At 39.7% G+C, this 16890-nt stretch overlaps 1 protein-coding gene across 2 annotated transcripts in view; it reads left to right on the top strand.

Annotated features, from left to right (window-relative positions):
• SNCA (synuclein alpha) overlaps window positions 1-16890 on the top strand; it is a 72542-nt gene that overhangs the window by 18070 nt on the left and 37582 nt on the right. For both annotated transcript variants that reach the window (XM_054824205.1, XM_054824204.1), the window contains one exon: window positions 94-239. In XM_054824205.1, coding sequence (XP_054680180.1) covers window positions 94-239 — 146 coding nt within the window. The remainder of the gene's footprint in view (window positions 1-93; window positions 240-16890) is intronic.

Below are 16890 nucleotides of genomic sequence, written 5' to 3'. Positions count from 1 at the left end.
GTGACAGATATGATTCTCGGAAAAACTTACAGCTCCTAGAGCCATAATGTGTTGGACTTTTTTTTTTTCCCCCCATCTTCTGCTTCTCTTCAGTGGCTGAGAAGACCAAAGAGCAAGTGTCTAATGTTGGAGGAGCTGTGGTGACAGGAGTGACGGCGGTGGCCCAGAAGACAGTGGAAGGAGCAGGGAACATTGCTGCAGCCACTGGCTTGGTGAAGAAGGATCAGTTGGCCAAACAGGTTTGTTTATTTACAGTCTATTCCAGATAAACAAGTGAGCAATGAGTGGCCTCTCTGAACTGAAGGGCAGATGGAGTGTTTTCTTTTGTGTCTATCAGCGGTATGAGTGCAGGATGATTCGTGTTATGCTAAAAAATCAACAGCAAAGAATATATCTGCTGTTTATAGCTTGTATTTTGAAGGACCTGCAGGATTTGGGAACTTGAGTAGGATTGAGCATCTAGCCTTACTATTCTGAGAAGTCTTAACAAATTTGGATCACTATTTAAAGTGTGATGTGGTGGTGATTCTGAACTCAGCAGCCTCTAGTGGGGGCCAGCAGCTGTAGGATTGCTGTGCAGTTGAAGGGGAAGATAATTATTTTTCTGAATAACTCGGGATTGAAGAGCAACCTGCTGGAGCCGAAAGGTCAAACAGCAGATCTCAGGTTTAACAGCACAATTTATATCCTCTGCAGATGAAGAGCAGAAGGGTTTGTGTACCAATCCACTGACTGGTTAGCTACATGGCATCTAAAGTAAAGATCTAGCTGGAGAGTCACTGTCTTCCATGAATATAATGACATGAACTCATAAATGCCTCCAAACTATTCTGAACTCTTCAGATTAAATCTGCTGTAGCTCATCCTACAAAAGACCCTGTAGGTATTTTTATTGCAGCACCGAGGTGAATATTAAGTATTTTCACAATACGAAGAGTTACTACACTTTTATTGGTACACTGCAGTCATATTCTTCTACTTACACTAGGTGAAAAGTGACCCCAGATAGCTGGTGGAAATGATGCTTTCCAAAATCTCTTTAGTGTTTTTTTGGAGACAAAAATAACCCAGAAGAGACAAATATATCCTTTTGTACTGTTTTCCCTATGAATGCTTAAGTGTTGGAAAAAATAGGGTTATGAAGAATATTAGTATTTGCACAAAAATATGGGTGTTGTGGATTTAGCATGAAGAAGTTCTATGGTATCTTATTTCCAGTTAGTGTGCAGAGAAGCTGTTAAAATTGAATCCTTAAAACCTCTTTTTGTCCTTATCTGTTACTGAAGAGTATTCCTGTCTGTCTGACAAATCCTATTGGTGCTTTAGTTTTGGGGGAAAAAATGGGTGTTATGTTGTGGTAGGCATTCACTCCACTGTGGTGGATTGGTCTTGAAAACATCTCACAAATGGTTGTTTTCTCTTCCAGAGCAGTTTTCCTGGGGGGCTTTTTAGTCCCTTTTTTGTTCAGCTATAAGTAAAATGTTGTTTTTGCTGTGGCCATAGTCCTTTGTAAAAGCTATGTTGAAGATTTATAAAATTGAGTATCTAATGAACTGCCAGGGGATACACGAGTATGGCACGGCCACAGTAGTCTATACCCTTAGTTTCTGCTAAAGCTCTTCTGTAGCTTTATGCTGAGAATATTCTGTTCATAGGTCTTTGAATACTTTACTCAGTGTCATAAGAATTGTCATTGCTGTAATATGCAATTACGTACTTTAGTATTGACCATACCTAATATTTTTTACCTTAATATATACACGTAGATCCTTGTAATTATAAAGTATGAAGCAAATGTCTGCTGACTTTCATTTAATTCTGTTCTGTATATTGTAAAGCTTAAATATGAGTCATGATGGCTGCAACAGAATAAAATAACATCTGTGAAATTAAAGAACATCCATAATGTACATGCATATTATTCCACAGCCCTATAAATAGCATCATTATTCTGAACTGGTGCTTTGTTCTTCAGATACGCAAAGGCATTCATTTGATTCTTGATACTGGTATTTTTAGATTGAGATTTTCAGCCATCTATGCAGTATGGCCATCTAGCTGGTTAGTATGTACGGCTCCTAACGGACTGCTCTGTCTCTTACTGGTTTTGCAAGGGATGAGTAGCCATTTCAAAAATGTTAACATCAAAGTTCAATCATGTAAAGGTATTCTGCAACAACCTAGTATTTCTGCATTTCTGAGCAGTTCAGAGATAAGTGAGATTGATTTTGCTTGGATTTTCCAGGTAAGCTGACAATTGGGTGAGGATCAGGTGTGGGCATTCAGAATACCAGCGGGACACGGGTGCCTTGTAGGAAACAGGATGTATCTTTCTGAAATAAGAGAAGGTACCAACCAGGCGTACAATCAAAATATCAATGTAACTTTGTTTATTTTATCTCTATAAGGTTATGTCTCATAAGGCTGTGATATCTCTACTCTATACTGGGAATAAGAGACCTCAACTAGCAAATTCCTTCCTTGAGCTTTAGCATGGCTAGCAGTGCCTTTGGCAGATTATTCTTCCTATAAACATCTATTTGGGATTGTCCTAAAGCAAATGGCTGTGTATCCCATGTGCAAGAAGATCGCTTACCTTGCTTACACGGTGTAAGTAAATGATGGGATTTGACAGGGAATTGCAGATGAAGTTTATCCCTTAAAAGTGGACAGAAGAATGATTACAGACTGTTTTTTCCACAGAAGACTAAAAGGCATTAGCCAATAATCTGTTATGTTAGTTGCCTTCTAAACTTGAGACAGATGATTTTCTTCAGTTCACATGGGCCTGCATAATGGAGTTCAAATCCTCCAACTGAGCGTAGCAAACAGTGACCTCATGAGGCCCCTTCCAACCTGAATTACTCTGTGAACTGCTGCAGGCTCAGCCTCCATGCAACTGGACGAGTTTGCTTATTTGCCATCAATTACAGGCCTGCAAAATAAATATGATCAGCTGCTTCCAAACCTGTGTCTGGGAGCCCACCTAAACTAATGGTCGTTGCTGGGATCTGCTACTACTGATCTGCTCACCTGTGTGAAAGCCTGTAATCTTGTGGTGTGGTGACTGGAATTTTTCCTGTGCCGTGGTGGGAGTCTGGTTTTGACTCTCAACTCGTTGAGAACAGTCGTAGCATTTCTGTACCTGTGGATACAACAATATTAATGCAAAGGAAATATTAAGTAGATTCTTGGCAACATGCTTTCTCAAGAAGTTTGTCCGAGGTTGCCTGGTGCAGCCTTTAATACTGGCGTGCTTTGGGCCACGGAGAGCAGGTTTCACCATCCAGCTGAGGCCAGGCTGGAGGGCCGCTGTCACACCACGCTGTCACCTACCCACCCCGCAGCTGGCATAAGCAGAGTGACAGCTGAGACTAGTGAGTGACAGGGCTGGCTTGATAGTGCCCGTCTGAGGACTGCCCCGGGGGATTTTACGCTTTGGCAGAAACTCACTGCTTAATGCAGCAAGGGCAGTGGCAGCTGGTAGGCTTGTATTCATTTTAAAAGGGTTAACATACTGCAAGTAGGGTTTTAATAAGTTAGGAACCAATTCTTAAGATTATTTAGATTCCAACAGTTCTTTCATGCATTGCTGGCATGCATCTAGTAAAAAAAAATTCAAATGCACATTAGCATTTACCATAGATCCTATTAAAAATGGATTAACTCTTTATAAGCTAGTTATAAATTTGAGCCTAATTTTAAAATCTGCCCATAGTAGTGCTGTTGTTTGTAATCATTGGGACTGTTCCTGGAAGCAGAAAAGAAGTTGCTTCTCTTTTTCATGCTTTCTTCTCTCTCAAGAGAAGAAAATAAACTGAAGTACTGGGTTACACAGATAAAACATTTGTTTTGAATTTATTCTGTGCCCGTGCAAGTTTTATTTCTTTGTACAGTGTGAGTGTGCTTCTAAATTAATCAACTAAAAAAAGGAAGATTAATAATCATTACATTTACTGTAGAAGTGAACATGGTTTTTTCTAAGTTAAGAAAGTGGTGAAATCCTTTGAATACTCTATTTTCAGCTTAGCTTGAGCGTATAGATCCAGATAGTATGGATGGGTACTAGCTAGTGAATATCTAGTGTATAATACTGCCTGAGAACAAAATATGCATTATGAAGTTTAGTTTGAGATAGGTGAGTAACTGAAGTTCTTGACCTTGCTAAATTCATGTCATTTGGTTCTCTACCATCTCAAGAATAAATCTGTTGGTAAGATCTATGATTTTTATGGTGAATAATTTTATTTATACTGTTCTAGCACCAAAATCCCTAGTCAAACTGAAACCTCAAGGTACTTGAGTGCCATGCAAAGATGTAGTTAGACAGATTTTCTGTGCTGTCGATTTTACTAAAGTAAATAGAGTAGCAAGCCTTGTCCTTACCATGTTTAGGCTCTATATGATCTGCATGTATTATGTTTGGTATCTATATGTGCTAAATCCTTTTTCTTTCTAGAGTGTCTCTTAATTTAACATATACAGTAAATAGCACTGTAAACAGAAACACAAAATTAGTGGCGGATAACATAGATAATATACTTACAGAGCAGGTAATATAACTCATTGGTTTAATTACCAAGCTTTCAGGGAAAAAGATGACTGTAAGTGGGAAGACTGTTGATGTAGGTATTGGGCACTTTTTCCATAGAAAATATTATTTAACTAAAAGCCCTTGCTAATTGCATTTAACATGAAAAATAATTTAGAAGAATGAAAGCAATAGTAACTTTGCTTATCTTCTTCCCCCCATCCCAGCCTGTATTTCCTGGGACTCTTAGAAGCCAAACACTGTCCTAGCATAAATATTCAGTACAGTGAACCCCATAGAGTATTTCTTGTATTATTACTTTTCTTGGTGAGAATAGCTAGTCTTATGAACAATTGAATTCTCCCATTTTACATTGCTTAGAACCAGGGTGAATTAATTTTGGGGAATCACCATAATCAAATTTACCAATAGGAGCCTTTTTGCTCCTTTTTACAGGGAAGCTCCATGAGACATTGTGCACTGCTGAGAATAAAGGCATGATGAAACACCTTTTAATTTTGCTGAAATGAGAGCAACTCAGTTTTGATTAAGATACAAGCATCACAGTGTACTCCAGCCAGCTGTTATTTGTTCATTTGGGCAATCTTACTGGGAGGAGGAATGGAAATCCTGTGAGTGCCCCTGAAGATTTGTCTCCTTTCCAGTGGCAGAATGGAGGTTTCTTTTCTACTTTATTAAATGCCAATTTTGAAATACAAATGATACCTCATCTTTCAAAGATTTCTGTTCTGTCTTGTTGCAAACTAAGATTCCTGAGTGTTCCCAAAAAAAGTGTTCATTACCACTGTAGATTAAAAGAAAAAAAAGCTGAATATGAAATCTGTCTTTTGCACTTTACATTTTGCATTTTAAAAATGCAGAGATCTGTTTAGAAATCCTTCTGTAGAAATCTTATGTGGAAATAACTAAAACTTAGGATCGACATTTGGCTTTTACTGAAGTTGTCTTGTAGCATTCCCTGAAGTTTAAATGCTTAACAATAAAGTCTCCAGCACTGTTTTAGTAGCCCCCTTGCTACCTGCATACAATATAAATGTCTTGCTTAGTACTTGAAAAAGCTCAAATAGGCATTTTCTCATTTTGTCTCTATCTTTGAGATATATTTTGCATATTTTATTTCCTACTGTGCCATAATACTGACATGCCACATGGAAAACTCTTGAAACTTTTTTAAACCTGATTTCTTAATGCATTTTTTTGTAAAGTTCCAGAAATAGGTCTAATCATGTCAAAATTTTGGTTTAGGTGAAACTATGCCTTTTGAAAGAATATGAATATCTCCTAGTTTTCTGACTATCTTTACACTCGGTATACTCTACAGAGTAGAGATCCCTTGTTGAAGGATCACTGTTCACCTTCTTTCTGGTCTGTAGGTGAGTTGATTAATCTTGAAAAGCTTAGCTCAGAAACACAAAGGAAAAGCTACTGAGCAGAGCTATCCAACTTACTACTTCAGAAAGGGAGTTAGGGAGTTTTCCCACCTTTCCATTACATTTTATGCTGTTAGCCAGCTGATATCCCAATGAAAAGCAGGACAGTAGGTGTGAGTTACATGAGACTTCAACTGTTGGAAATGCAGAAATATCCTCCACCCAATTAACTTCTAGAGTTGATGCTTTTCTGTTGACACAATAGAGCAAACGGGCTGCAGAGGTGCAGCAACATCTAATTGCCCTCCTCAACTACATCTTGCTATTTCTGGCTCTAATATAAGGTCACAGTAGAGAACAGGTAAGTTGATGATTAAATACATGTTATCTAGATCCCTAGCAAGCCTGCCAAGCAGCCAGAGGTCTAACCCTCTGCACTGGAGCCAAGCAGTGCCAGTTCTGCCTTGTGGTGCAATGCAGAGGGTGGGATTTTTGGTTGCTCAGAGTGAGCCTGACTGTGGTTCTGATGTGACGCTGTTGCTTGGTCTCTAGGAGCAATTAAAGCGGGGGTTTGGAAAGCTTGCATACTGTGGTTTCTGGTAGAATAACTAGCAGACAATAACTCTTCCTCAAGGAAGCCAAAGTGATTTAAATGACGTATAGGAGAAGGCCTGCTCAAGTAGTCACAACTGAACATCAATCAGACAATACCTGCTTTCAAATTTCTATTTAAATCATACCACATGAAGATCACATAGTTTGAGATAGGTTTTACTTTTTCCCTTGCCATTTTATTTCTTGATCTATGAATAATGTATGAGTGGCTGCTGCAAAACAGGAAGGATATTTAGCAGCAATTAGCGATGTTTCTTTTTCTAGCGTATGTAGATGGACTGAGTGTGGAAGAATGAGGAGAGAGATTCACCATTAGGGAATCCACATTGCTCAGGAGCTGAATCACAGAAGACCCCTCTTAAGAGAAAGCATTTGTTAGCTGTTTCTTTGAATTCATGAAGGAAGTGGAACTGTCATGTCTCTTTGATTATAGCATAGCTTGACTGATGTATTTTAGTAGGGCCTTTCTTTCTGGTCTCAGAATTAATGATGGTGTGTTATATTAAAACATCTGTAACAAATTCTGTAAAGTCAATCCATTTTCTTGAAACAGAAAACTCTGATTTATTATAGACCATAAGGCACCCATAGGTAGATGATATTAAGTTTTTTAATCTGCTTTATGTACACAGTCAAATCTCCCCCTTATGACACTGCATATTTTTTTTTTGGATGGGAAAGCTCAGGAATCATCTCAGTTGTACAGAGGTATGAATGTCAGTAGACTTGTGAAATTGCATTGCAATCCTACATGAATGCTCTGTGTTGGAATGCACACAAAAGACACTCCCCATCCTTTTACTAGGAGACTGATTTTCGCGTTTATTAAGTGTTTGCTTGTCTGCAGTCTATGCTCTTTTTCCTCCCTCTTGTGTTCTTTACTCCAGTTTCCCTTCCACCTCCTATACCCTCCGTCTCCAATTTCCTTTTTAACTAACCTAATATTGTCCCCGTAGCACATTCCAGGCTGCTGGGTTTGTCTCCCCTGTGCGTGTATGGCCATTGCATTTTTGTGGAAGTCTCCCAGGCTATCGTGGGACCGGTTCTGTTTCACAGTGTCCCAGTCTTTCCTATGCATCCATCTGTGGCATTTCATGCAGCATTCACAGAAATGTTTGTTGGGGTTTTTGGTTTGGTTTTTTTCTCCTTTAAATAGTTGCCAATCCCATGTTAAATATTCAGGAAGGTGCTACTTGCTGAGAGGAATATGTTTAAGTTCATCTGGGGATGATTCATATTCATGCCAACTATTCCTGTTCTTGCCTGCTGTTGAGCGAAAGATTCGGCTGTTTCAGATGGGAATAGTTTTATGTAACCCATGATAGTTGGGTAAACTTAATAGTGGCATTTTTGTGCAACTGAAGGTACAGGTTTTATAAGCTTGCAAATATTACTGGGTTACAATAATGGTCTCCGTAGCATCTTCTGCCATGTTTCAGCATTCCTTTCCTCTGCTGGCCAAGATGAAGTGTATAAGCCTTGGAAGGTAAGGAGCCTAAATGTGATTCATTCAGTGCCTATCTGGAAGTTATCTTTGGAAGATTTGTGATGATAGCTGGTGCCATTTGCTGATATTGTAAAAGCCAAACATGGCAGCTGGCAGGTTTTTTTAGCTAGCTATGAAAGTTTATGGTGCTTAAGTGACATTTTGGCAAAGCACTGCAGTGTGTGTTTATGTCTGCCAGTTTCTATTCAGCAAAGCACTGCAGTGGGATGCTTAATAGGTATGAGTGGCAAAGTCAAGTCCTGGATTGCTGTGGTGATGAGGGTTGTATAAACTTCAAAATGATTCAGGACTGAAGCATGGAGGACATATCTCTCTGTGGAAAAATAGATTAATCTCTATTTTCAGAATATCAGTCCAATGTCACCTCCTAAAAAATAAAAAAAATACCCCCAAAAAACCCCACCTGTGGGTTGAGGTGAGGAAGGAAGAAAGAAGGAAGGCAGAATGCTTTTGTTAGGATTACCTAATTACTGGCAGTGCTGTTACTACTCTTAGTAGAAAGGAAGTGTGTACGAGGACTAGTGATAATCAGCCAATACTAGTGGCATATGATATATGCCATTTTGGTGGCTATTTTGACCACTGATAGAACTTCCTAAAGAATCTGTGTTAACAGATAAAAGCTTTTACATAACCTGTGGATGCCTGGGACTTCTTCAAAGTTGCTAGCATGTAACTAAGAGAAGAGATGACCCATCATTAAACTGTCTCACTCTCACCTGCTTTCAGCTGTGTTAAATCTATCCCTTAGAGGAAGTTAAGTGGCCTGTGTAGGGATTATTGGTAATAATTTTTCAGTTTTTAAGTACTTGTCTCAAAGTGTTTCAAAAGCTTCTGTGATATATCTGGAGACTGGAGTTTGTTACTGCCTGAGAAAGCTACATTGCATGTCTCAAGTACATCTGAAAACTTAGATTGCAAATCTTACTTTGCCAGTGCCTTGTCTAATGCAAAATATTCCTTGTGAGGAAACTGGAGGTGTAAGCTGCTAAAGTTGTCCTCTAAAAAAAACCACCCTGATTTTTGCATGAGTGAAGCAGGCACAGAACCTGATTCTGAAATGTATTGGAGATACTGATTGCCCTCCAAGCTTTTGGTGCTTTTGGTGTTAGCTTTCAGAGCTGTTTGTTTGCTTGTGCTTTGTTAGCACATGCCCAGGAGGCTTGCCAGGCTTGGGTCAGAAGAGTCACAATGAAGCTCAGGATGAGGAGACACAGCCAATAAAGAACTTCTTTTGCCCTGCTTAGTAGGCTAGCTACAAACAGAAAGAGGAGCAGTCTGTAACTGTGCTTCCTTCAGAAGCACATAAAACAGGATTTGTGCCTTTGAGACTGCTTAATCCCTCTGTCCCACCTCCCACTCCATCCTGTGTGGAGGGGGCATCACCTAGAGCAGCTGATACCCTGACAGTGTCACATCAGCAGCACGTATTTCTTCTCTGGGGCTGTGGCACAAAGTAAAGGCTCAAGGCTTTTTTTGGCTGACATTTGCATTGTGAAATGCAATCCTTTCTTTATGTGCTATTATATGTAAAGAAGATATGTGGAATTTTTTTCTTACTAATTCCCTGTGATGGCTTTAGGGCCCAAAGGATGCAGCCTGGTCTAAACAGATGTGCACAACCCTGGAATGGTGTGAAAAATTGAATTACGGTGTCAGGGTGGGTGTCATTCATGAGAAATGTGTTCTTATCCACAGAGACAGTATTTCTAACAGGGAGTGTCCCTTCAAGCTGAAGAAGGGAAGATGCCAGTGGTTGAAACAAACTATCACATCTGAAAAAAAATTCTTTTTACAGCTAGAAATGCAAAAGATGCTTGGGGAAGGAAATTACAAGGGCAACTGAGCTAGGGTAGAGAACGCTTAAGACCTGGAGCTTTTGTTGATTTTGTATGAACCTTCAGGAAGGAGGCTGGAAGCTGTAAAACCTGTTTGCAGTTCTAGTATTTAGAACTGGCTACGAGCTTCTGATTGCTTCTAATGTGTTTATAATTAAGCTAATAAGATATAATCAGTTAATACTTTAAAGATGTTGAAATGAGTGGTTTAATTCTAGGCATGTATGCAGTCACTAGAACTGTCCGAGACCCCAGTTTGGTAGAATATATCTCCCTAATGCAGTTTATATCCCTAATACAGTTTATAGATGATGATGTGCGCATGAAACACTTATGCTTCGCCTAATGAATATACTTATGGCAATTAAAAATAACAACATTACGCTGTGATATCGAACACTTCATTACTTAACACCCAGCATATATTAGAGTGCAATTCTTACGTAGCTAAGATGCTCTTTAACCCCTGTTTGACTTAGCTAATGCTTTGTGTAGTTGATGTGAACAAAAGCTTCTTTTCAGATTCCTAGTAGTATCAGTTTTAATGGTTAGGTTGCATTTAATTTTGTGAATGTGATATTTCATCTTACAAATCCCTCAAGATATAACTGACAGAGTTCAGATAGACTTACTGTATGTAAATGATTTTGTAGAGAAAGATCAGAGATCAAACAGAGCTGGAGGCTGAATTAATTTCCCTCTCTGGAGAAAATTATTCTAACAGGTCAAGAGGAAAGTCACTGGAAAGGTGATGTAAATATGAATGAGTTTCACATGGATCCTCAGACATATTTCCCCCTTCCTCTTCATGCCCACCATGGTCTTAGAAATTTGTCTGAAGTGCATTTGCTGTGTTTGGTGGTGCTGGACCAATGCATTTAGCAGCTGAACACTCTTCCTTGTCCACAGCCTGGAGAGAGGCTATGTACTGCCCTGTTATGAGCATATATTTGTGTAGCAGAACTTTAAAGGGTGAGGGCAGGAGGGATTAGTGATGGCTGTTGTGACAGAGTGTAGCACAGGGTTGTCAGATCAACAGGTGGAAGATGGAAAATTCTGCTAGGAGCTTTATACCGGTGGTTTCCTTTTTGTTAGCTTGGAATTTATAAAACAGCTTTTCGAAATGAGGATGAATTTTTTCCAACATCATTATTTCCAATAAATTTCATGTGTTTACTTTTTTAAAAATAAGTAATAGCTGTTCTAGTAGCTTTGAAGGAGGGCATGTGTTCACATACATCTGATCTGCTGTCTAAACCAGAGTAGTGAACTTGCTTTTCATGGTCATCAGCATAATGTTTCCTTCTCATTCTATTTTTGGAAGGGGTGGTGTGCTCATCATTCACAGGAAAGGTAACAGATTTAGCAGTGCTTCTTTCCACCTCCTACACACCATCTATGCATCCATGAGATGAGGGTTTTAAGTCTTAGCTCTCTCTGCAGATTTTTCCCTGAGGTTCATTTCAGATGTGTGCTTTATAATGTGGCTGGCTGGACTGTTGTGAATGCCTACTGTTGCCCAAACTGAGAAACAGGGGAGGCTGGGAGAAGTAATTAAACTGGTTTAAAAAGCAAAGCTCAGACCTTGCTTTGTAATCTATGTGGAGTGGTATAAACGCCTTGATAACAGTTAAGATGAGGGTAGTGGATTTGTTCGTTCATATTTTCCTGGCTGCTTTGTTCTTTAGCTCACTTCTATGCCCTAGATTTTGTGTGGTACGTAATGGGAAGGGAAACAGCTAAACAGAAGCCTATGCTGGCCTCCTGAAGGAGAATCATGCTTGGCAATTCATCTCTGTATGCTGGCTATGAGAAGAGAACATGAACTATTGATTGTACTTGAAATAAAATGAGTGAGTGTAGCTTGTCAAGCTGTCATCTCTAAGTTACTGTGTTCTACAGACTGTTAAGGGCATTCAGTTACTTGATGTTTTGTCTGTGTATCTTGGATTTAAAACTGGCCTGAGAAAAAGGTAACTATTTTAACCAGGACAGATGGTGCTAGACGCATCCTGACAGTGTCCATTAACAAAATGCTGTTGAAAGCTGCTGACACACCTTGTTTCTGCTGGTAAATCTTGTTAGCCTGGTAGTGTATTCTTTGCTAATTGTTTCAAAGCCAAGTATGTAACTGTTATTTCAGATGGATTACAGTTGTGTTAATGAAAGGAAAACAAGTTTAGCTGGCAGGTAAAGTTTTCTTTTTAACTCTATCACTGCTTCTGTCTGCAACTCTGAAATTTACGCTATCACCATATTAAACACCTCCGTCAGTTCCACTGTGCTCTTTGGCAATAGCTCAAATCAGATGCCAGGATACAGTATCAAAAGTTGTAGATTTTAGACGTGGAGGTCTCCAAAATCATTGGCATTGAAACCATGCCTGCTGGTAGCTCTGAGGGGGCTTTAATTGGAAAGCTCTGAATAGGTGAGGGCACCTGAAGTTTGCAAAGGCAGTGTGAAGGCTAGTCAGTAACTTTTATTGCAGTAGCTGGGTGCTTAAAGCACTGATGACTGCAGGTCTGTTTCCTTCTCTCTGATAAGCTTTGCAAATGTAGGTGTTAAAGCTGTTTAGTTGATATCTTTTACAGGGAAAAATCAGAAAGAAAATTCCCCTTAGGTCAGCTGTTGTGTTTAAAGTTTGCAGGTTGTAATGTGCATCTTATGTCAGAATCTGTTCCTGTTTCAGGTATCTTATGCAATTTTCACTAGAGACTGATGATAGCTGTGGATGCTCTGTCAAAGGCTCCCCTGATTTCAGGGGGAAGGTGAACAGACAGTTAGGACCTGGTCAGAGATGTCTGTGGAATTGTAATGTTTCGGGTCTTTTTTGGTTTTTGAACACTCATTTGTTTTTTAACAACTTCTTGAGAGAAAGAAAGCTTTTCCTTTTGTTTTGAAAGTACCTGGTTCATTTAGGTGAATGTGAGCAAGTCTGCTCTCAACAGTGTTTAGAGTAATTCTCTAGGCAGGGCTTTGGCATTTGTCGTCTTATGCTTCTTCGTACCTCTACCACCCCTTATTCATTTCAGCCTGTGGTAAGGGAAGAGTTACTACCAAAATATCCTTGGGGGAAAGAAGAGGCAGGAGGCAAGTAGCTTTAAATCTAGAAGTATGCATTGCTGTTCTAGGAGATGCAACAACACGTTTTTCTCTCACCTGGTATTGGTATCTCCTCTGAAATGCTCTGAGGTTTTTCTCTGCATCCTCTAGGTAGCAAAAGTCTGTTTAGTGGAGACAAAGCAGATGGTGGGGGTGGGTTCAGGAAGGAGGGAAAGATAGGAGAGGGGAGTTCTGATGGTCAGGGGTGGGGGGGAAGAGTGGCCATGCATGAGAGAAGGCGGCTCTCTTATTCCCCTAACATTCAAGCACCACGACGCAACTTCTTATTCCTGTTTCCTTGGGGTATGGGATGCTAGCACAGAGCTCCCCCTTCCAGAAATCTCTGCTTCTGATCTTGGACTGCTGTGAACTTGGAAGAAAAGGGGTTCAGCCTGTGGTACGCTATGTGCAATGGATTCTGCTTTTCTCTTATCCCCAGCTGCTTAATTTTTGCTAGCAAAATAGTGGCTCTGAAGTCTAGCTGCCCTGGAACTGGAACGTTTCAGCCTGATGTTTTGCCTTTTTGGTCAACATCAGTCATTAACATTAATCCTATGGGAGGAAGAAATTACATTTCAGATTACTTTTTTATAACCACTCTGCATCAGTCCTAATGCTGATCCTGTTGGTAATCACCAGGAGACTTACTTGGAGGAGAACTTAATCAGTGATGATTACTTTTGAGTATTACATCCTAACACTTACAACTGGAGTTTTTCCATGTTCTGACTTTGTTTAGAAAAGCAGGGCTTTCAGTGATTGTTTTTCAGGGACACAGATTCAGCTAAGAGTGCAGTTTATCTGAAAGGACTTGTACAGTGTCCATCATGTCATGTCCTCTTCTACTGCTTTCCTGTCCCGCCCTTCAATGCCTGAAGTATATTTTGAGCTGTGTGTGAACCATCACATCAGTCCAAGTATTGCTAGATTCTGTGTTGCTGACATGCCACTAGTTCACCTAATTAGTATCCCTTACCCCAAGGAGAAAGAAAGGGTTGTCTTGCATTCAACCAAGTCAGATTCTGAGGATCTGGTATTTGAATGGGTTTGCATACGTGAAGGAAGGAGAAAAGTAATTTTGAAAGATTAATGGCTTTAAGAAAAATCTATAGCTATGTGCTTAATAAGTGTTTATTAATTATCCAAGTTTAAAAAAATCTAAATACCTTCTAAAATTTCCAGTGGGTTAAAATCTGTTCACACTGGGCCTTAGGTAAGTCTCTCTTGCAAACACCCTTGTCCTGTGGAGGAGGACTATCCTTTTGGTCTGCATGGGGTGCAACGCATAGTGTTTGACCAGCTATTTCACCAGTCTAGTGCAAGGTCATGTTGTGCTATTATCTTCCCTGTTCCATTGTCATGATCTCTGTGGCCATCCTGAGAAAGTAAAGATGACCACCTTGTATTGGTAGACATTAATCTACTGTTTACCAGATGGCAAGGGGAGTGATTGTCCATCATTGGGCATGATACTGACACTCAAAGGAAACGCCAACAATTTCCGCAAAGTGTAAAGAACATCCTTCTAAGTGCTCTCTCCTCTTACCCATTTTTACTGTTTCAGGAGTGTGTGTTTGTGTGTATACCACAGTTGTAACCACTTCCTGCCCTTGACCTCCCAGGTGGACTGGTAGGAGACTGGAACTGGTTTAATGCTTTCCTGCTTTTCTTACAAATCATCAATGTACAAGTCAAACTAGGCTTTTTATTACCCTAATACTCAGTTTCAGTTATTTAAATCTATTGAATACTAGCTTGCTTGCACAGGTGTAAACAGGTACATGATTTTTATCTAGTGTGGCTATGCAGGAAATACTGAAGATCTAGTTTGGGTAGAGATGTCTCTATTAATAGTGATGGTCCAAGAGAAGTAAGATTTCAGCTTGACTTTTGGGCTTTTCTTTACATTTGGCTGAGCATATCTGGCATTCGGGGAGAAAAACACACCTGTCATAGCATTTACTAAAGCTTCTTTAGAAGGGAGAAAACTTGAAATCATTTGTAATTTTTGTTTTGACATGAACTGTCCCCTACTTGCAAAAATGACTTCAACGCAGCTGTTGAAATCATGACTGTGTTTCAAGCTACTGTACAGAATATATCAGTGAAGAACTTGTGTAACAATATCTCGTCTGTTATGTCCCTTATTGTAAGCATGTAATTTCAGATTTTGATATAAGATGCATTGGATTGGTGTTTTGAGTTTTGGTTTTGTTTTTCTTTAATTTTTAAATCTGTTCTGGAGGGGAGGAAGGAATCTAGCTGGCTCATCCCCAGACATTGTGGCCTGTCTTTCAAAACACCTGACTATCTGTTGATCACTGGCCCTCTCTGACAGAAGAATGCACTGCACTTTCACAAAATGCCATTCTGCATGTCACTGTTTGAGACTGACAGGTGGGACAAAGAAATGCAGAAATCCCGTTTATCTTTGCATCAGAGCAGCTATCTTCCTCACAATGAGGCACTGCATGAAGTTTCCTTGCTTGTTTTGGAGCAAGTAACTAACAGAAGTTTGTAAGGTCTGCTAGTGGGATCCAGGCTATGCAAGCTTAGGAGTGAAGGAGCCTGACCAAGAGGCTCCTCTTGGCTCATGAATTGAACTGTGGATCTCAAGAAGCACAGCCTGCCTCAGTCCAAATATCAAAGGGCAAGAGACCAGAGTCGGACACTTCCATGCTCTGTGGACTAGCACTGGGGAAAACTTGAGACTCTCATTTGCTAGTGGTTATGCATGCAAAAGAAGCATTCACTGAAAAAAAAAAAACCCATGCTTATGCCTGAGTGCATGCTACTTGTGATCATCTTTGTCCAGGAGTGCTAGACAGGCTTAATTGCTTTAATACATTAATGGTAAAACTAGAAGCGTGTCAAAGATAAGACACTTCCATTCTTCAGCTGCTCAATAGTGCTTCGATGAGCAGGTAAACTGAACTGCAGTCACTGGGGCTGCTCAGGAAGTAAGGAAGAATTTCAGCGTTTGACAGGTATTTGCAGGAAAAACAAGCAGAAGTGAATGGGGCTACTGATAATATAATCTAAACTACATAGGTGTGCCTGTATATGCATAACTGATGAAGTAGTACTACATTGTTTAGCAATACTAAATACTGTAGTATGTTGTTTTGTAATTGTTCTGATTAATAGTATGCTTTCAGTCATGTCTCTACATAGATTGACTACCATGAGTGCATAGTTTTGTTAAGCCAGTCCTTGGGATATTTCCATACAGAGTTTTTGCCCTTTTTTGACTCTGTGTTCAGAACACGTGTGACTCATTTCTGCTTAGCTTTTACTGTTGGAGCAATGCATGTCACAGTATTCAATTTTTTGTTAATAATATCAACCATCATCTTGTAAAGTTATATGTAAGAAAGAAATGATAGTAATTGTCCTTGACAAACAAAAAAGAGTTTTGCCATGAGGCGTTATTGAATAATGATTAGAAGAAATTCTACAGGATGGAAATAATTGGGATATGTAATTTTTCTGGCTTTAAAATGTAACATGACAGTATTTTGTTGTTCCTTGTATTGTTCTTGCATAGCATCTTGAGTGTTGTCTTCTCTACTGTGAGAGTCAGAATGAGTCATCTGGGCAGGTGCTCCATTCCGGAGACATCAAGCAATAGGAGCATAACAACCGAATAGTACAAAGCAGCAAATAACATCATATTCTTATCATGCAAGAATGCGGTTGGGGTCTGTTAAATTCATCCCTTGGTCCCATTTGATATGTCCTATGGCTGCATGAAGAAGGGCTATTTTGAGCCTGTCAGCTGTTAATTCCAGCTTGTACCATTGTTTCTTTGATCAGCCTGGTATGTCTTGAAGATTGGCATGATTTGAAAGAAACTAGAATTTATTAGGGACGAGAGGTTAAGGCTGGTATGGTGGTAGCTGGGCA

Source organism: Grus americana, chromosome 4 (assembly GCF_028858705.1).
Source record: "Grus americana isolate bGruAme1 chromosome 4, bGruAme1.mat, whole genome shotgun sequence".
NCBI classification, from domain to species: Eukaryota; Metazoa; Chordata; class Aves; order Gruiformes; family Gruidae; genus Grus; species Grus americana.
Note: the sequence above shows the minus strand (reverse complement) of the source record. Positions and strands in the feature narration are given on the sequence as shown.